Raw genomic sequence first — 22,680 nt, forward strand, 5'->3', positions numbered from 1 at the left:
AAATGCTGATTTAAGTGTTGTGCCTAATATCTAGGACTATTTTTTAATATAGACTCTGTTTTTTAGACTGTCTCAGGAACACAGCAAAATTGATGCAAAGCACAGAGTTCTCATATGCCCCTTCCCCACACACAGCCATTGGCTCCCCCACCATCAATATCACAAACCATTTTGTGGGTTTTGACAGATATAAAATGACATGTACTTACTATTTTAGATTATATAGTTTAGCTGCCCTAAAAGTCCTCTGTGTTCAGCCTGTTCATCCTTCCCTCCTCCAAGTCCCTAGTAAATACTGACCACTAAATCTTTTTACCATCTCCATGTTTTTTACCTTCTAAAACGTTCACAGAATTGGAATCATACAGGATGGCTTACCAGTCTGCTATTTACTAACTGTAAAACCCAGGGCAAGTTATTTGACTTTATGAGCCGTAATTTTTTCACTTGTAAAATGAAAATACCATCACCTAACTTACATGGTGTTCTGATCAGGAAATAAGATTATTTACATAAAATATTTAGCAGAATGCTGTGCCCCAATTGGCCTCAATAAATGGCAGTAGCCAATATTACTATCGACATGTCAATGACATAACCAAATCCTAATTAAAATACCACAAGCAAAACAACTTTGGCCTGGAAGATAATCAGGAGGCTGTATCTTGTTAAGTCTCATTTACACACCTACTATGAACAGTACCAGAGTTTCATTCATTCAAGGTCCCATGAATGGCAGCCATCAGATCATTTTCCTTAAGTTTCCTTCCACTTCCCTGACTAGGGCTACTCAGACCGTGAAAAGCAGTTTGAGCCACATAAGCTTCAGCCACAAATCATGCCCACTTTCGTTCACTTAGAGAGGTCTACAGGAAAGATATCAATAGTCAATTTTCTCAATAGTGAATGCTACTCCTGTGTGAGGGCTGTGATTCTAAATCTTTTTCCTACACAACACACCTTGGTGATACACATTCTCATCTCTATTCGTAGTTTCACTATGATCATGACTGAGTTACCGGACAATCTACAAATGCTGACTCAGTGTCCACCATGTTCGGGTGTGGGCTTGCTCAGTCCTCTCCAACTCTTTGGGACCCCATGGACTGTAGCCCACCAGGCTCCTCCGGCCATGCAATTTTACCAGGCAAGAATACTGGACTGGGTTCCCATTTCCTCCTCCAAGGGATCTTCCCAACCCAGGGATCAAACCTGCACCTGCTGCTTCCCCTGCACTGGCAGGTGGATTCTTCACCACCAAGCCACCAGAGAAGAGACACAACGATGAACAAAATGCACGTCCTCTTTACCGTCCGAGGATCCAACTGCCTACAATGGTGTGTTCTCTGACCTTTCCTTATCACCCATTTCACATTACGGCATGCACACCTGCTCACTCATGGCCAACTGTCTGCCACCCTATGCACTAGGGCCGGCCAGGCTCCTTTGTCCATAGGATTCTCCAGGCAAGAATACTGGAGTAGGTTGCCATTCTCTTCTCCAGGGGATTTTTCCCCACCTAGGGATCAAACCAGTGTGTCCTGCGTCTCCTGCAAAAGCAGGCAGATTCTTTTACCACCAAGTCACCTGGGAAGCCCCATTTCACACCATGACTGAATAATATATACGTGTGTGTTTCTTCATACATAAAAACAGTGACAGACCTGACTAAAGGTTTCATGAAACGATGCTCTCACACTCTGAAGTTTGCTTCTCTAATCTGGTTGTGGTCTGTGTACATGCTGCTTGTGACCCCACAATACACAAATATAGTGGTTGAAACCCACCACTGGGAACACTGTCATCCATATGCTGCGCCAGGCCCTCTTTCTGCCCCCTGCCCTTTGAGCAATAAATACCAAGGTAGAAGAATCATCAAGTCCCATGTGAACACACAACAGAAGCTTTAGTACACTTGACAATACATTTTCCTCTGGAAAAAAATTAAGTGAAAAGTCTACATTTTTTCTCACACAAAGATTCTACATTAGATGTTGCTTGTTCTGATGGAAGACAACCAACAATAATAAAGCCCCATAGAATTCTGATGATCTTGTTTATTCCAGGAGGAAGAGAACGGCCAGACTTGGTGCCAAATGGCCTCCAAAACATCAGGCAACCCAGCCAACACCTTCCATTCCGGCTGTCTTGGGGCACTGAAACTGTCGTAACAGAAACACTTGCAGACCACAGTTGCTATCACTTAAGTTAAACTCTGCAGGACAACTCTTCCCAGAACAAAAAGCAATAAAGCTTTATTAATGCTGATCTTACTTACATGGAATTTGGCATACAAACTTTAAACAATTTGTAGCCACATCCACCGTGGCTAGTCTAAGAAGAAAGAGGACTGATAAGCAAATTAAAAGCAAGAATAAGATTTTAAGAAAAATGTTTACCTATTTGAGCCCATCTAACGTCAAGGAGCATGCAGGATGATCATAACAACGCAATAAGTTCTCCTTACAAATCACTTTTATCTATTTGTTAAGGCAGCTTTGGCAGGACTTGTATTTAGCAAAACAGTCAAACTTGTTCAGAGTGTAATCTGTACTTTAATGAAGCTGCATTTATTTTAAAATAGGCTGTGATTCAGAATAACATTCAAAAGTTTAATGAGTACCTGAAATCATTCTGTTAGTATGCTTCTGTGGTATTATACAATTATTAACTTTTGGCTGCACTGTGCAGTTTGTGGGATCTCAGTTTCCCAGCCAGGGACTGAACCTGCACCACAGCAGTGAAAGCCTGGAATCCTAACCTCTAGGCCATGGGGGAACTCCCAGAACTTTAATTGTTTCTTTTTTTTTTTTTTTTGGTTGCTCTGGGTCTTTTTTGCTTTGTGTGTGGGCTTTCTCTAGTTGTGCAAGCCCACGGCTTCTCATGGTGGTGGCTTCTCTTGCTGCTGAGCACAGGTTCTGAGGCATCCTGGCTTCAAGAGTTGTGGCATGTGGGCTCAGCAGTTGCGGTTCAAGGCTCTAGAGTACAAGCTCAGCTGTTGTGGCGCATAAGCTTAGTCGTCCCGCAGCACATGGAATCTTCCCAGACCCTGCATCGAACCCGTGTCCCTTGTACTGGCAGGCCGATTCTCATCTACTGCACTGCCAGGAAGTCCCTTGATTCTTAAATACTGCTCTCACAGGAACAAACCTCAAGTCTTTCTATGGAAAGCAGAACCTTCTATTAGTCTAAATCTAACAGTTGGAGAGATTTTTATTTTCTTCTACTCAAAACAAATTTATGCTATACAGTAGAAATACTATGTATTGCTTAATTTTCTTAATCATGGCCCCCATCAAGATAATCCTAGGCTTGCCTATTTGAATGCCCAATTGCCTACGTAAATTTAAGATACTGAATCTTACTGAATCTTAAATTCTTAGTTCTTTTTGACTGAGGATTCAATCTCTCAATGATTTCAAACACTTGGGAATTTTTTTTTTAAGTTTTATAGTTCCTGAGTTTATACCACAAAACATGCACTTCCCCAAAATGCCCTGCTTACTAAATGGCAATGCTCCTAGTACTTTTTTCCACTGTATTCTCTATGGTTAAAGGGAATGAAGAAAGGTAAAGGGAGGATAAGGGGAGAGAAGAAGGGGGTAGAAGGGTGACATGGAAGGAAGAGGGGCAGATGGAAGGGACAAACACCAGACAGTCTTGTACCCCAAATGACACTCACACAGGCACTGAAGAGCAAGGTCACTGTCACTCTAAACTCACTCATGCTGACTGGAAAGAGGACACAGACATAAAATTAATGAATCCATATAGATGCAGTTCTTTAGGAGCCAAGATGGACACTGTTTCAGAGAAGCGGCCGCTGGAGGATCCTGCCTGTTTTCCGATAGCAGTCATCATTCATCCATTCCCCTTTGGACACATGGGAAGCCCCATGGTCTCCCTAGTCACTAAATAATGGTATTTCCATATCAGATGATGAGATTTTTGTTTCCCAAACTCAACCTTAAGAACCACCAGGGGAACTTGTTAAATATATGGATTTCCAGTCCCATCCCAGACCTACTAAACCAGAATCTCTAGTGTGTTAGTCGCTCAGTCATGTCCAACTCTTTGTGACCCCATGGGCTGGAGCCTGCCAGCTCCTCTGTCCATGGAATTCTCCAGGCAAGAATACTGGAGTGGGTTGCTGTTTCCTTCCCCAGAGAAGAATCTTAAGTTCCTTACATGATGGCAAATTCAGGATGCTGGCTTTCTGCCTTTCTGCCAAGCAGGATCCTACTAACACATCAACCCAAGGAGTCATATAGCTACTCACACATACAGCTGCTCCAATAAAGGATTGATGACTTGAAAAATAAAGTTTCGACAGGACTTCGTGAAAAATGCAGGACTAATTCCCATAAGGTAAAGAAAGGGACAGACTATGGTAACAGTAGCCATGAAAAACATTTGTCTAGGCTCAAACATTCAATCAATAAGCATCATAAATCTAAACGTGAAATACAATGCAAACACATGGCTGCACTGTCTCTCTGGCACACGAGGGATCATCTGAAAATTCCAAACCTTCACATCACCATGGGACTTAGAAGTTAATAATCATCCAAAACATGGCATGAGTCCCTAGATACCTTTATATTCTTTGGTCTCTTGACCAAATAATATAATAATAATAGTTTGGAATGAAGAAAGCTTAAAATTAAGAACACTAACTCTTTTCTCAACAACATTCAGAGGTAAGAAAGGGTCAGGTAAAAAAGCAAATAATTACCTTCTAAAGTGCCTCCTGCCACTTGACTTTTACTAAATACAATCTATAGTCACACAAATTTCATCTCTAAGACCATTTGAAAAGTATACAGGAATACACATATCAGGGATGTAAGCCAAAATGTAATTCAGCAGCTGTGTGTTTAAGTACTAAGGGCAAATCAAGTCAATTCTGAAGAGTAATTTCCTCTGAGGAACACATTTTTTTTTTCTTTCTTCCCTGAGCTCAATCTCTCTCTTTTGGCACATTCTGCTCATCATTCAGTATTGTGTACATTTATGGCACTTCATAAATAATAAAAAATTGAAGGATGTCTTTAGACATAGGCCTTCAGGGATCAATTCTTAGGCATGATTCCAAAAGTTAACTTTAACCATGTGGAAATTATGCTAAATGCCCTCAAATGTACTGCTGAGATACTCTTATTTTCAAAGCAAAATGTATCATCACAGTGTGGAATAGAGTTGGCTACTCTGAATGGGTTAAATGGATCCATGACCAGAAACCGATCTAAAACCTTATCTTAAATCTATTCGATTCATATTACTAACATCTCTAAAGTTGCAACCACATTTTAAATTTAAAAAAAAAATGAATAAAATGAATAATTCTCAGTTTCCCACGATAGGGGGACAAAAACTGTAGCATGGATTATGCAAGAGAATAAGCCATCCAAAATTATCTGGGATTGTTGTAATATTCATGTTTCCTTGGGACTTTTCTTTAGAGACTGATCAAATTACATTTTTATTAGGCTAGTAATGAAACTCATGTCATTCTTTAAGTAAAAATACGTGACAACACGGAAGGAGGCTCCAGTTCATGTTCAAATTCCAACTTTTTCAAATGGCAGGCCAGGGATTTTTGAACGGCTGCAAACAACCAAATAGGGAGGCAGCCAGCTAGTGGCAGCTTCTCCTCCTGCATAAGTATAGCACATCTCAGCACACTGGAGATAGATATATCCCACGCTGCTGCTGCTAAGTCGCTTCAGTCGTGTCCGACTCTGTGCGATCCCATAGACAGCAGCCCACCAGGCTCCCCCATCCCTGGGATTCTCCAGGCAAGAACACTGGAGTGGGCTGCCATTTCCTTCTCCAATGCATGAAAGTGAAAAGTGAAAGTGAAGTAGCTCAGTAGTGTCTCACCCTCAACGACCCCATGGACTGCAGCCTTCCAGGCTCCTCCGTCCACAGGATTTTCCAGGCAAGAGTACTGGAGTGGGGTGCCACTGCCTTCTCCAAGATATATCCTATAGCACTTAGCAAACGTAAGATTCCTACAAAGTTGTGGAATTCCACTTGGAAATTCACTATGTTTTCTTAGGACTGTTTAGCATAAAAGCTTCCCTTTTCTTGCCACCGTGGTCACAAATATTGAAAGTAACAAGGTCAGAGTGTCGACAGGAATTCCAGTCCACTGAAGTCCAGATAACAACACTCGCAACAAGCTGTAAAATAATTTACATTCCAAGGGATGAGTAGCTCTAATAAAATGAGATTAAAAGAAGGCAATCTGGATGACCAGAAACAAGAAAGCTGACAAATCTTGCAGTGTTCAGCATCATTTAGCAATAACGCTCACAGAGAGAAGGGGGCGCAAACACAAAACTCAACAGCAACAACAAAAAAACTAGACCACAACAGACAATGCTCAGCTCACACCACCATTTTCTGAATTGCTTGGTGATGGTTCTCCATTATCTCCTAGTGACTACGGGCATCTTTTAATGAAGCATATGCAACAAAGTTTCTTGACACTGAGGTTATACAGAAAAAAAAAGCTATCCATAATATGTAATAATGAAAATATGAAAATAATATGTAATCTTGGAAGGAAACTAAGGGTCCTATGCTTTCATTTCTGACCATCCACGCACCAGTGAGTGTCCTCTAGGTTAAAGCAGAAAAAAAAAAAAAAAGACAAGGAAAACACTTGGCCTAAAAGAAAAATCCTGTGTGTTCTTTGCTGTGTGACAGACGAAGAGGAGAAGCAGCAGTTAGGAAAGGAAATCTAAGTTCCTATCAAATTGGCGGTGAAAATAATCAACCGTTAAATCTGGGACATAAACAAGAAGTCTAAAGTGTAAACAGAGGGAGTCTGTGTGTTAAAAACACGTTATTATGTGTGGGGAATTACCATGACTCGTGGCCACTAGATGGTCATCCTTGAAATCATTAGATGCTACAATAATCTTCTATAATAGCATGTCTATTATTACAGAATACTTAAAAATATTATTCTGTGGTTGAATCAAAAAGTTATATGTTATTTTGCATTATGATAATCCTTCCCAAATACTGCTATATAACAAATATTTGGGAACAACTATGATAAGGATAAAGGCTGATTTTAATCCCCAGGAAACCTGCAGGTATCCCACAGTCTGCATTATTACAGCCACCAATTTCTCCAACTCGCATCGTTTACCTTTCTTGGATTTGGCACCAATCTTCAGTTTTGATGGCCAAGCAATCTGAGTGTTTGTTTCCTCCATGATCTGCAGCAAAAATTTAGAGAAAAACATTGATTCGATTAAGAACTTGCATTTATAGGTAAGATTTTTTTCCCAGAAAAAAAAAAAATTATTTTCAAGTCCTTAGCATCATCTTGTTGCAACAAAATGACCTCTTTTTAAAACAATTCAAAAACAAAACAAAGCCTTGTTGGAGTTGATGGGGGGGGGGGGGGAGTGGGGAGGGGAGACACATTTTTATAAGCCTTTAATCTATTAGAAATAGTCAAGTATATTTGTTACTCCCAGCATTCCTCTCTGTGATGCTCCAGAATTTGAACTTGTTGCCAAACCACCCGAGATGCCTGTGCTGAGTAAAATTCCCCCATGACAATCACCAGTGGATTGCAACACATCAAACACGATCCTTGTAATACAAAACGACGTGGGACGGGCCTTACAAAATGAAGCGTGTTTGGGTTTTTTGTTTTTTTTTTTTTTCCTGGAGAAAATAAAATAAACTTGCTTTGGGCACATTTGTGTTTCATTAAAACTGATGAAAAGCCTCTAAACAGGACATCGCGTCATAAGGCTGCATTTCCCATCATCTTTTGCCTGATCTGAGATGGCATTTTTGCCACAGTTCCTTCCCACTTCCCAGGCAGCTAATACTGGCCAGAAGGACTGGAGACCCACTGTGCCAAAGCCCAAGGACAAGTGATGCAGGCAAGGTGCACCCAGCAAAGGAAGCCCACGGTAAATGAGAGACGAGGGAATCACCAAGAAATGCCCATCCTTTCTATTATCACACGAATTAGCCTAGGTTATTGTTGACTTTCATACCATGAATATAAAATTCACTCAACAAATGAATAAAGCCAATAACTGACATAATTCATAGGCAAATGACAGCAACTACCACTTGTAAGTCACTTGAGTGGGATAATATTTAATCTTTCATATGGATTTAGAGGTAACTAAACAAATTAATGGCAAAGACAATGAAACTCATGAACACTGTAGTTAATAATAAGTCCCTCTTCTCCCTCTGTATTGGCTATGTTCTGGGCATAAGGCTAAATGGTTAACATGTTAGCATGCATCATTCTTCATTTAATCCCCTTTATCACAGCAGCAAAGGGCTTGCAGATGTTTCAGCCTGGCAGCCCACAGAGGCATGTTGTCCGCCCACTATAAGGGTTTTTTTTAAATCTGAGCCAACATTTTTAAATCTGGGAACTTCACATAGACATTCAGGTTTCTGCTTCTCTGGAAAATGTGGCAGAGTTAGCATCCGGAGCCCACACCCCAATGTAGCAACACTCGGCTGGCTCTGAGGACCAGATGCCCTCTTTACCCAGGGTCAGGAGACCCTGTGCTGTCCCCCCCACCAACTCCCCCTGGGTCTCCCACAATGAGATCGCAAGCCACTTGCCCTTCTTGTCACTGTGTATTACTCACTTGCCATTTATCACGGTGTTTGCACTTCTATACCCGTGTCTCTATAGAAAACTGAAAAACAAAACTAAAGTCACACTATCTTCACAAAGTCAAGGGGCTGCCCCGGCCCTGCAGGTGGGCAAGCCCATTGCCCCGACTCTCCAGATCCGGCCCCTGCCTCGACTCCTCCTATCTATGCTGTCCTATTCATGGGTTTCATTGTCTTCTCCATGAAATAAAAGAACTTATTTCTAAACAAGTTAGAAATAAGAACTTATTAATTTCTAAACTTAACTCTAAACCCATATTTTTTTATTTTACTTTATTTACTTTACAATGCTGTATTGATTTTGCCATACATCAACATGAATCCGCCACAGGTGTACACGTGTTCCCAATCCTGAACCACCTCCCTCCCACTTCCGTCCCCATACCATCTCTCTGGGTCATCCCAGTGCGCCAGACCCAAGCATCCTGTATCCTGCATCAAACCTAGACTGGCGATTCGTTTCTTATATGATATTATACATGTTTCAATGCCATTCTCCCAAAGCATAGGTCCTCAGTAGTTATCTGTAACTACTAAAAGACAAATATCATATGATATCACTTCAGGGCCCTGCGCGACCCCCCTAGCTTTCCCCCAGCCCCGACTCATGCACCACCCCAACCACCTCTCTCTGTTTATCTTCCTCCTAACCCTTATCACAATCTGAGATTCTATTTTCTGTGTTTACTTGTTTATAGTTTGTCTCTGCAAAATCAAAGCTCTCTAAACCCTGCACACAGCAAGCACAGATTTATCTGAATAAATGAATCTTCCTAACACCCTTAGGAAGTAGATTTCTTTATTCCTCAAATAGCTGGGATGGAACAGAGTAGGGATAAAAACTTTAGACAGCTGACAAAGACTGGCCTTTTAACCACCATACTATATGCAATATAGGACCTCTCTCTCTTAAAAAATGTGTCTAACACATTTGAAAATATGCTTTAGAATTTATGCAGACTGACTGGTTTTAACAACCTGCAAATATTTATCAAAAACCTACTTCGGTGCCATAATTATAATACTTAATAAAGAAGTTGCTCATCAAAGACAGTTGGAAGATATAACTTTCTGAAACTTCCACCGTTTGGAGAGTTTCCCAGAAATTACCTTGCATGTGATCATCTCTTTTTTATTAAACACCAATAGATGCTCCATAAAGAAAATAATTTGCCATAGAAAATATCTTAATAGCAGGTAACAGCTACTGAGCCGAAAGGCCTTCTTTACACACACTTCCTCTAAACCTCACACCAGTCCAGTGTCTCTACAGTGCAGTGAAATGCGAAGACCCATAGCAATGAATAAGGAACAATTCCTGGTGTTCACAAGCTTACAGTCAAGTTCAGGGACACAGACAGCCCATCAGAGGCAGTGGGCTGGGTGCTGGCACAGGGCCATTCACAAGGGTGGCTCTGGCTCCTATTGTGAAAGGCTGGGGTTAGAGGTAAAGTTAGAAAAGGGCTCCCCAAAATATAGCCTGCAAAGTCACTCAAGTCCTGACAGCCGAGTAAAAGCCAATTTATGAATGAGCTTATCAGTCACTACATGAGGGCAGGAAGGCCCAATCAGGAGGGCTTCTTATGGGTCATGTTTTATCACCTGTTAGTTCCAGCTACTGTACACGTATCTTCAAAGTGACTAAAATTAGATAGAACATTTTCCTCTAAGATAGCTTAAGAGAGAAAATGGGAAATTAAGATCTTACTATCATATTGGTGGGGAAGCAGAAAGAGAATAATCTATATACTTTTGTGAATCAAATAATTTGGCTGTGTAATCCAGTAAATTATATCAGGTGCCATAATTATAATACTTAATAAAGAAGTTTCCTTGTCAAAGATGGTTGAAAGACATAACTTTCTAATATCTTAATCACTTGGAGAGCATCTTAGAAAGCATCCTGAGTTCAGAGGCAGAATTACAGCGCTAAGCAAGTCTGAGGCTCCGTTACTAGCACATTTGGCTTAAAAAGATGTCCTAAGTGGTCGTCAGAACAAGCAGATAGGAGAACTGGCAAAGATGAGCTCAGGAAGCTTGTGGCTGAAATCAAAGTAGCCACAAAACCTCTGAGAAGAAAATGACTATCTTACATCTCAGGAAAAAAGGGGGAAAAAAATCCTAAAGTGAGTTTCAGCTAGTTTTTTCTTTTTAATCTTATTATGACCCTTGTTTCCACTTTCACAAAACCAAAGCTCAAAGAAGAAACTACTAATTTTGAATCATGTTCTACAGACATTAAATCACACCTTAAATATTTTAAAGACTTGTTTTAACCCGTAATTCTGGATGCTGCAACCTTAACAAAGCAGCTAATGAATGGAGGTCAGAGGTAAAGTGAAAATTTCAGCTAGAGGCAAAAATAAGACCCAGAAACTTTACAGGTGAATTCCACACTTTTTAAAAAAGATGTTCCAGGGCTACCAGATAAGCCCTGACCTACGGGCTTATCTTCCTTTTCACAGAGGCCACGTCCTCGAGTTGAACAGCTTGGGTGTAGACCCAAATGATGTCAAAGTCGCTGAGGAGACTGGGCCGTGGATGCAACAAGTTCCTAGCGCATCTGAAGGGCCAGCACACAGGGAAAGGAGATGAGAGGAGCAACTATCACAGGAGCTACAGGCTGTCTCTCACCATCTTCACAAAATCCAGACATGTTTAATAGAGAACCACAGAACGAAAGTGACATTTTTTTAGAAAACAGAGAAGAACTCTGGAGCAGTTCATTCTGTGGATTTTATAATGTATGAAAACACTGACATCTTTCAAGAAAATGTATTTTCTACAAATGAATTAACTCCTGCAAAACTTCACAACGAAATCAATTCCCAGAAAACCATGACAAGCCCTAATTTTTTAATTGTTTTTAATTAATTTTTAAAGAATTTGTGCCTGCACCCTGTGGCATATGGGATCGTCGTTCCCTGACCAGGGCTCAAACCCACACCCGCTGTATTTAGAAGGCAGAGTCTTAACCACTAGACTGCCAGGGTCCCTAAATGCCCTAATTTTTAAGCAAATCAGGATGATATCCAAAAACTTCCATTTGCATTCAAGGAATAATTTCAATTAAACGCCCAACTCCTGACCAACCTCTTTACAAAAAATAAGTTGTTGACATCCCCCAGTTGTGTGAAATTTGAACTGAAAGCTGGGAAACCTGCCTAAAATCACTAGTGCTTCCACGTGAAACTAAATCTATAAATACTCTGATGTCAGTTAAGCCAGGAATGCCTGGGTATGCAAAACCACAAAACCTTTAAGAAGAAAATGACTAACTTCTGTTTCAGGAAAAAAAAAATCCTAACATTAATTCCAGCTAGTTTTTTTCCCCCCCAATTGTATTATTGTTCTGGTTTCCACCTTCACAAAATCAAACCTTGAAGAACAAATATCTGATGTTGAGCCATTTTCAATAAATATTAAATGACACCTCAAATATTTTAAAGACTTGTTCTAATCCATAATTCTGGATGCTTCATGTTTATACCATCTCAACTAGGTCAGTGTCAGCTTCTGAGTATCTTCACTCTCACAAGAATCTCTTCTCAATTCTGCTAATTTCTGCCAGGTTATATATGAAAGTGAAAGTGAAAGTGAAGTCGCTCAGTCGTGTCCAACTCTTTGTGACCCCGTGGACTGTAACCTACCAGGTTCCTCCGTCCATGAGATTCTCCAGGCAAGAATACTGGAGTGGGTTGCCATTTCCTTCTCAGGTTATATATAATAAGCAGCAATTCTATATGTCATAAAGAGAGAGGCGATTTTGGAGGAGTCGATCTAAAACTGCAATTATTTGAAAAATAACTCTTAAATTTTTGTCATTAGACTTGTTGTACTGACTACTAACAGGGAATTAATCATTAAAATGTAACTCAATTCTTATGCTAATCTCAGCTGTGATGAATTCCAAATATTTATAGTAAAAAATGGAGGAGTAAATGGCAATTCACTCCAATATTTGCCTGGAGAATTCCATGGATAGAGGAGTCTAACAGGCTACAGTCCATGGGGTCGCAAAGAGTCGAACACGACTAAGTGAATGAGCATACATAGTAACAAAAGTACCTGACCTAATACAAACTTTAAAATATATGAAGCAATTAAAATTAAGATGACTGATATTAGAAAGAATACCTATTTCATTTTCAGAGGTTACTTCATCATGAAAAATCTGTTGAAAATAGAATGCTATATGTAGTTATGACTGATTTGAGGTGTTGTACAGCAAAAACCAACACAACATTGTAAAGCAATTATCCTCTAATGGAAAAAAACAGAAAACTATGGATAGATAACAGTTTTGGAAGCTAAAGAGCCGTCTTAAAGTTCTGATTCACATTTGCTTTTCACAAGCAGAGAGTAATCTCCCTGATCAAAGAGTAAGAGCACTGCTTCTTATATTAAAAAGGTACCTAATAAAAACGGAATCATATATTCTTACTTTGGTTTTAGTTTTGGGGGAATAAGGGAAGGAAAGGAAGGTAACATTTATATAAGCTGGAATACGGAAGCTTTTTGTGATTGGAAGAAAGTTCTATCAGCTATTGAAAAAATGTCATCACAGATGTACATGGAAGCACTGAAATAATCTCACTTTCCTTAAATAACTTGCCAAAATTAGAATAAAATAAATAAGATAACCTAATCAAATTCTACAAGTAGCTTCATTCATGATAAAAATAATCTCTATTTCTATTCCTCAATTATAAGTCATAGATTTTTTTCCCTCTCCAACAAATTCCACATTAGTACACCACATAAAAAGAGAACATGTCTACACATGTTCACTATACTACACATTCTGAAGGTCTGAAGCAATTATAGGATAATATCTTACAGATGAAGGAAACCTTTGCTAAACCAACAACATTCTACTAATGTGCTTATTTCACCAAATTCTTCAATCCAGACGTAAAGCTAAAAATCCACAGGTAAGTAATCAGCATCTCAGATCAACCCGAGACAAATCTATTTATGCTGACTTTACTTGAAATATTTATTTTTGAACCAGGAAAAGAATGCTTGACATTTATACTCTAAGCTATTGAAAATTCATCCTTCAAAATGGCTACCAGCTGGGCACCACCTGCAGCCTGCTTCTTTAAGAGACCAACTCCTGTGTGCTCTATCTTCCCTGTGTTACTATCAATGGAAAAATAAGGTCCACCTTCACGGAGGAGGCTGTCTGAACTCACTTCGTGTACTGACGGATTATGAGTCAATTTGCTGAACTTCACCATGAAGGGAGCTAAATGAGAAAAGAGCAACTAGAAGCCACTGAAAGGTGGAGTTGGGAAACCAGTGAAGTCTCACATGAGGGCATGTCTAAAAGCTGAGGAGGGGACTTCCTGGTGGTCAGTGGTTAAGACTCTTGCGCTTCCACTGCAGCAGAGACAAGTTCAATCCCTGGCTGGGGGACCTAAGATCCTTGCATGCCATGTGGAGCGTCAAAATAAACAAAAGCTGGGGATATTGATTTTGCTGAGACATCAGAGGTCTTTGTTATATTTCATTTTAAATCCAAGAAACGTATCTCAATGATTCAGTTATTCATCATCCCCAGAACATCTGCTCACATCTGCCTGATGTTAACATACACTTCCCATGTACTCAAGATATTCTTATAAATCAGGTATGTGAAACCTTTTGTTTTAAATAAACAGATGAGGAAAGCAGGATTCAAAGAGGTTAAGCAGTTAAAAAGAATTCATTTGAATCAGTTCTGATGAGATGGATGAAACTGGAGCCGATTATACAGAGTGAAGTAAGCCAGAAAGAAAAGCACCAATACAGTATACTAACACATATATATGGAATTTAGAAAGATAGCAATGACGACCCTGTATGCAAGACAGGAAAAAAGACACAGCTGTGTATAACGGACTTTTGGACTCAGAGGGAGAGGGAGAGGGTGGGATGATTTGGGAGAATGGCATTCTATCATGTATACTATCATGTAAGAATTGAATCACCAGTCTATGTCTGACGCAGGATACAGCATGCTTGGGGCTGGTGCATGGGGATGACCCACAGCGATGTTATGGGGAGGGAGGTGGGAGGGGGGTTCATGTTTGGGAACACATGTAAGAATTAAAGATTTTAAAATTAAATTTAAAAAATTAATTTAAAAAAAAATAAAATAAAAAATAAAAAAAATAAAAATAAAATAATAATAAAAAAACAAAGAGGTTAAGCAGCAGATAGGCATGTGGCAAAGCCCAGCTTGACAATAAGTGACTGACTCCCCAGGCAAGGGTGATTTCTGCTCACCTCGCTTGTGAAGGAAGGGAAGGCACCACATACTCAGGGAGGCTGCTGTCAGAACCCTGCTGTGAACACGGAAGTGCTCGCCAGTGGCAGCCTGGCTGCCCCTCGCATTCTGATTAATGACACAGTGACCCAGAAGTGGCCCCAGAACGGTTCAACCCAGGGAGGAACCCCCACCCCACGCATGTATGGAGAATGTGAGAAGCAGTTTGGCTGCCACAATGACACAAATGAGGGCCACACTGGCACTCAGCTGCACCTCCCACGAAGAGCGGGAACAGCCACTCAAGATACCCACAGGGACGTCCCTGGTGGTCCCATGATTAAGACTCCACACTTCAGTGCAAGGCTGCTGCTGCTAAGCTGCTAAGTCACTTCAGTCGTGTCCGACTCTGTGCAACCCCATAGACGACAGCCCACCAGGTTCCGCCGTCCCTGGGATTCTCCAGGCAAGAACACTGGAGTGGGTTGCCATTTCCTTCTCCAATGCATGAAAGTGAAAAGGGAAAGTGAAGTCGCTCAGTCGTGTCCAACCCTCAGCAACCCCATGGACTGCAGCCTTCCAGCCTCCTCCATCCATGGGATTTTTCCAGGCAAGAGTACTGTAGTGGGTTGCCATTGCCTTCAGGCAGGTTCAATCCCTAGTCTGGGAACTAAGACCTAACATGCCACACAGCCAAAAAAACCCAGATATCCATAGAGACAGTCCTGGCTTTGCACTGTTTTGATACATGGATTTTAGTTACCACAGTTCAGTTAATGGTGCTGTGGTGCTGGGGAAGACTCTTGAGAGCTCCCTGAAAAGCAAAGAGATCAAAGCAGTCTATTCTAAAGGAAATCAACCCTGAATAGTCATTGGAAGGACTGATGCTGAAGCTCCAATACCTTGGCCATCTGATGTGAAGAGTCTACTCATTGGAAAAGATCCTGATGCTGGGAAAGATTGAAGGCAGAAGGAGAAGGGGATGACAGAGAACAAGATGCTCCGGGAGATGGTGAAGGACAGGGAAGCCTGGAGTCCTGCAGTTCAATACCACCAAACCCCCAACAACACAAGTTTATATTCCAGTTACCAGTCTATTCACTGTGATTTTGAGTTGCTGCATCAAACAGAAATTCCCCTGCCAGTTCTTCAGTACACAGATCACTACATATGTAACAGATGTTCAGCTTGATCAGTGACCAGTCACACTGCTTCTTTCAAAGTCTGTCTGTGGTTACTCACAAGACATCTGTAATCAGTTCACGTACAGACAGCAAAGCAAGGAGTGGTGCTTTCTGTCTTCCAGTGATAAAACCAAAGGGCATGAAAATGGATAACCCAAAGTGAAAACTGGTCAACAAAGATGAAAGTGAAGCAGAGAAGCAAAAGATTATACTGCTGGAACTGGAATTTAAATCCAGTATCAATGGGGACAGTATCAATAGCTAACAGTGAGAATTTTGACACTGATGCTGGATGTGAGACTCTGAATTCACAGCCAGAGGAACTTTGTGAAGACAGAAGTAACAACATCAAAGAATGAACACAGCCATGACAAAAAGGATGAAGATGTCCCAAAGGAGATGATACCAGCCAAGTAACTCACGTTAAAAAAAAAAAAAAAAAACCTCTGCGAGGGGGTTTCCCTGGTGGCTTAGCGGTAAAGAATCCACCTGGAAATACGGGAGACACACATTCAATCCCCAATTTGGAAAGATCCCACATGCCGCAGAGCCACTGAGCCTGTGCACCACAACTACTGAGACTGTTCTAGAGCCCGGAAGCTGCAACTGCTGAAGCCCGCACGCCTAGAGCCCAAGCTCGCAACAGGAGAAGCCACCACAGCGAGGAGCCCGCGCATAACTAGAGAACGCCCCTGGCTCGCCACAACTAGGGAAAAGCCTGCACGCAATGAAGACTCAGCACAAAAATAATTATTTAGAAAAAACTCAGAAATTTCACAACTTTGAAAGTACAAAGGATAAGCTGTTTTGAATTTGATTTAGACTTATCAGTTCAGTTCAGTCGCTCAGTCGTCTCCGACTCTTTGCAACCCCATGAATCGCACGACGCCAGGCCTCCCTGTCCATCACCAACTCCCAGAGTTCACTCAGACTCACTTCCATCGAGTCAGTGATGCCATCCAGCCATCTCATCCTCGGCTGTCCCCTTCTCCTCCTGCCCCCAATCCCTCCCAACATCAGAGTCTCTTCCAATGAGTCAACTCTTCGCATGAGGTGGCCAAAGTACTGGAGTTTCAGCTTTAGCATCATTCCTTCCAAAGAAATCCCAGGGTTGATCTCCTTCAGAATGGACTGGTTGGATCTCCTTGCAGTCCAAGGGACTCTCAAGAGTCTTCTCCAACACCACAGTTCAAACGCATCAATTCTTCGGTGCTCAGCCTTCTTCACAGTCCAACTCTCACATCCACACATGACCACAGGAAAAACCATAGCCTTGACTAGACAGACCTTAATCGGCAAAGTAATGTCTCTGCTTTTCAATATGCTATCTAGGTTGGTCATAACTTTTCTTCCAAAAAGTAGGCATCTTTTAATTTCATGGCTGCAGTCACCATCTGCAGTGATTTTGGAGCCCCCCAAAATAAAGTCTGACACTGTTTCCACTGTTTCCCCGGACCGGATGCCATGATCTTCGTTTTCTGAATGCTGAGCTTTAAGCCAACTTTTTCACTCTCCACTTAAGTCTAAGATTTAGACTTAAGACTATGATAATTCAAGGCCCAGAAAAGATGCTATCTCAATACTGTAAGTTATGCAATAAAAAGAAAGCTAGTGCTGTTGCAACCTGACAAGATTTTACAAAGAAATGAAACACAATAATTCTCAGTGTTTCTAATGTTTAAATACAATGTTCTGAATAATTATTAATTTTACTATTTTTTCATTTTCCTATAATTTATGATTGATAGGAAGAGATTTTTTTTCTAATGTTTGACAAAATGTTTTAAAGGTTGCAGATCATCCCATTTTCCCATTGATTACTAAAAGGGTTTTGTTTTAAGGGTCCCACATTACTATACAAGGTGAAGACAACTTTTTAACGCCCCACTGAAAATCACAGATAAGGGGTTTTAAACTATTTACACTACAGGCAAGTTTAAGCTCATTTATTTCAGAAAGTTCAAAGAACTCTTACTTATCAATTAAAACCTAGATGAAATGTGCCCTCCACTGTGAAAACTCCTCCAGCTTTTCCAGGTAAAGTTCAGCTCTCTCTCCCCATCCCCATTCTCACCTTGGTGTGCCAGCGCGATCGTGCTTATCTCTTTGCTGAGATTACCAATCCCACAAATGAGTTGGGCTTCTGGTAGCCAACAGCTGTATTTTGACCTTTTCCAGGGGGGTATGGTCTAGATAACTTTATATTTTTAAACTTTTTAAAATTTATTTTTATTGTAGTTGAAGAACAATGTTAATTACTGCTATATAGCAAAATGACTCAATTATACACACAGACATTCATCTTCAGGTTCTTTTCCACTATGGTTTATCACAGGATATTGAATATAGCTCCCTGTGCTATACAGTAGGACCGTGTCATTTATCCATTCTGCGTTTGCATCTGCTAATCCCAAACTCCCGACCCAACCCTCTCCCACCCTCCACTCCCTCGGCAAGCACCAGACTGTTCTGTGTCCCGGATCCTGTTTCAGTTTCATAAATAGCTTCATTTGTGTCGTGTTTTAGACTCCACATATAAGTGATATCATATGCTATTAGGATCTCAATAAGCATTGGTAAAGTAATTAGCAGAGATGAGGAAGAAATTATGAAGGGAACAGAAAACGTTCCCTTTATGTGAGATTTTCCAGTTACACAGCACATGCTGTAGCAGAGATAACAGCCATTTCCTCTACAAAGTCTCCTTAACTCATCCAAAATATGGTATTTTTGAGGAATATGCTTATCAGAATAAATGAACTGAGTGAAAATTCATTAGGTGAAAGTAAATTCTAAATCACTGACAAGATTCATTCTCCCAGGGTACAGCGGTATTATAATAGAGAAAAAAACTCTCCAACCAAAAAGTCTGGAGTTGTGAGCTAAGTACAGTGAATGCAAGTTGGGCCAAGTGTAGGCTGTGTAAAGCAGGAAGCCTAACTTCTGTCATTTCTCTTCCAGCCTACGGCTGGCACCAGCTTGGGGAAAGGGGACACACCCCCATTTTAAAAGACAAGCCAAGTTTTCACATTAAATATGATTTCTGAACGTTGGCACCTGTTTTAGTAATGTAACAAACATTTTGTGGGGAAAAAAGGCATGGTTCCCACTTCTTGATCTGTGCTCCAAACCAAGGAGAATTTTCATGGGGTACATGCTTAGCCACTTCAGGTGTGTCCACCTCTGTGTGACCCCATGGACTGTAGCCTGCCAGCTCCTCTGTCCATGGGATTCTCCAAGGCAAGAATACTGGAGTGGGTTGCCATGCCCTCCTCCAGGGGATCTTCCCAACCCAGGGATCGACCTCACGGTTTCTCCTGCGTCTTCTGCATCACAGGCAGATTCTTTACCAATGAGCCACTTGGGAAGCCCTTTCATGGGGTATGAGTCCTTTATTTCTGATGACCTATGTTAGTAAAAACCTGGCTTCTCAGTTCCCTTGGGACATAAGGACCTATGATTCTTAAGACTATTTCATTCTCCAAGTATCCCTTTATTCCTCAGAAAGATTAACCAAATCTCTAATCTGACATCATGAGCAACTCTGAAGAGATTTATTAAACGTGAACTATCAGAGTTAGTTCACTCTGTTGTATAACTTGAGTGTAACAGTATATAACCGGGAGAAAATTGATATATTTAATAAAATCAAGTTACCAAGCTCTGATTGTTAATTTCCTAGCCTCTGATTTTTCACATGCCTGGTTAACTCCAGTTACAAGAATCTACATTATAGGTTCTTTTAGACAATACATTTTACCACCCCGCTCATTTTAATCTTTTCAAAGTCAACAATCTTGCTTAGCTCAGTAACCGCCAATGGCATTGATGCTGTTAAGGAATAAGAGATCAGCGTAACACAGCAGCTCTATAATGGTGTCCCTGAGACATCAAAGAGATAAAATCCCATGCAGGCTATGCTACTGCAGCAACTCTAAATGGACTGTGTTCAGTGGATGAATATAAAAAAGCTTCATTTCTCTTTCACGTTGAATGGCCTGTGTGACTTATCAAGGGGCTTGGTTCTACACACTGAGGGACCCGAGCTAAATGGAGGCGCTGCCATATTATAGTTGCCCATCTGGAATCCACGGCCTCCTGAGTCTCCCTTTGGGAGAAAAACAGGAAGAACCCTGCATCAATATTTTACTGCCTTGGTGTAAAAGAAAAACACGCTACTTCCCCCACAGCTCATTGACCATGACTATGTGTACATCTCTGCCAAACTCAAAGGGAGCTGGGACATGCAGGAGGCAATTAGAATACTTGGTGGGCACTGCTGTCTCCTTACTGCCAGAGAGTTCTTTAAAAGCTTCATTGTCCCATGCTTGAAGAACTTATTACAAAGTGAAACCTCCCCTTGCTCTTTTTTCTTTTTAATACTCCAGACCCATCACATAGCCTTTTAAGCGTATTTCCACTTGGGTATCTCACTAGCTTCTTAGACAGGTTTAAACTGAACACAATCTTCTCCACGCAACTTGACACTGTAAGTTGCCTAACCAGGATCCAAACATCAACCCAATTATCTAGGAGTGCTGCCACTCCCATTGCCAGAGGTTAGTTTTAAAAACCAGCATGTTAAAACTTAACAACAAAAAATACAAATAACTTCATCCAAAAATGGGCAAAGAACTTGAAAAGACATATCTCCAACAAAGATATATAAACAGTTAATAAGCATATAAAAAGATGCTCAATATCACTGATCATTAGGGAAGTGCAAATCAAAAGTACTGATATGAGATACCACCTCATACCCATAAGCATAGCTTACTACCAAAACACACACACACAGAAAGTAACAAGTGTTGGTAAGGATGTGGATAAAATGAAACCCTCGTGCACTATAGGTGAGAATATAAAATGGCACAGCTGCTGCAGAAAACACTATGATACTTTCTCAAAAGAGTAAATTTAGAATTAACATGATTTAGCACTTCTGGGTATATATCAAAAAGAACTTAAATCAGGGACTCAAAGAGATATTTGTACAACAATCAACCATGTTCATAGTAGCACTATTCAAAGTAGACAAAATATGGAAGCAACCCTGGTGTCCATCACTGGATGTACAGATAAGCAAAATGTGGTTTATATATACAATGCAATATTATCCAGCCTTTAAAAGGAAGGAAATTCTAACATATACTACAACATGGATAAACCTTGAGGACATCATGCTAGGTGAAATAAGCCAGTCACAAAAATACATATACTATGTGCTTCCCTTTATACGAGAAATGCAGAATCAAAATCAGAGAGATAGAAAGTAGAATGGCGGTTTCTAGGGACTGCAGGGAGAAAGCAATGTGGAGGTATTCCATGGGTGTGCGTGCGTGCATGCGTGCATGCGTGTGTGTGTGTGTTCTTTAAGGCCTGCTTAGATGTTGGGCCTTTTTTTTAATATAAATTTATTTATTTTAATTGGAGGCTAATTACTTTACAATATTGTAGTGGTTTTGCCATACATTGACATGAATCCGCCATGGATATACACATGATCCCCATCCTGAACTCCCCTCCCACCTCCCTCTCCATCCCATCCCTCTGGGTCATCCCAGTGCACCAGCCCCAAGCATCCTGTATCATGCATCGAACCTGGACTGGAGATTCTTTTCACATATGATATTATACATGTTCCAATGCCATTCTCCCAAATCATCCCACCCTCGCCCTCTCCCACAGAGTCCAAAAGACTCTTCAATACATCTGTGTCTCTTTTGCTGTCTCGCATACAGGGTTATCGTTACCATCTTTCTAAACTCCATATATATGTGTTAGTATACTATATTAGTGTTTTTCTTTCTGGCTTACTTCACTCAGTATAATAGGCTCCAGTTTCATCCACCTCATTAGAATTGATTCAAATGCATTCTTTTTAATGGCTGAGTAATAATCCATTGTGTATATGTACCACAGCTTTCTTATCCATTTGTCTGCTGATGGGCATCTAGGTTGCTTCCATGTCCTGGCTATTATAAACAGTGCTGCGATGAACACTGGGGTACCCGTCGTCTCTTTCAATTCTGGTTTCCTCGGTGTTTCCACTGCCCAGCAGTGGGACTGCTGGGTCATATGGCAGTTCTGTTTCCAGTTTTTTAAGGAATCTCCACACTGTTCTCCATAGTGGCTGTACTAGTTTGCATTCTTAAACAAGTACAGAGTTTCAGTTTTACTAGATGAAAAGAACTATGGAGCAGATGGTGGTGACGGCTGAACAACATTGTTGCTGTTGTTGTTCAGTCACTAAGTCGCGTCTGACTCTCTGCAACTCCACGGACTGCAGCACGCCAGGCTTCACTACCTCCTAGAGTTTGCTGAAACTCATGTCCATTGAGTAGGTCCAACCATCTCATCCTCTGTCTCCCCCATCTCCTCTCATCATCAATCTTTCCCAGCATCAGGGTCTTTTCCAATGAGTCGGTTCTTCACATCAGGTGGCCAAAGTATTGGATCCCATGAACAACGTTAATGAATGTACTTAATACCACAGAAAGATACAATTAAAAATGGGTAAAATGAAGTGACATCAGCATCATGGGGGCAGGAGACACTCTCTTT

The 22,680-nt window shown here is 40.9% G+C and overlaps 1 protein-coding gene across 1 annotated transcript in view; it reads right to left on the bottom strand.

Moving 5' to 3' along the window:
- BICC1 (BicC family RNA binding protein 1) overlaps positions 1-22,680 on the bottom strand; it is a 349,143-nt gene that overhangs the window by 154,593 nt on the left and 171,870 nt on the right. Inside the window, exon 3 of the mRNA XM_068982242.1 lies at positions 7,166-7,235. Within this exon, the coding sequence (XP_068838343.1) occupies positions 7,166-7,235 (70 nt within the window). The remainder of the gene's footprint in view (positions 1-7,165; positions 7,236-22,680) is intronic.

This window comes from Capricornis sumatraensis, chromosome 10 (genome assembly GCF_032405125.1).
Source record: "Capricornis sumatraensis isolate serow.1 chromosome 10, serow.2, whole genome shotgun sequence".
In the NCBI taxonomy this organism is placed as follows: Eukaryota; Metazoa; Chordata; class Mammalia; order Artiodactyla; family Bovidae; genus Capricornis; species Capricornis sumatraensis.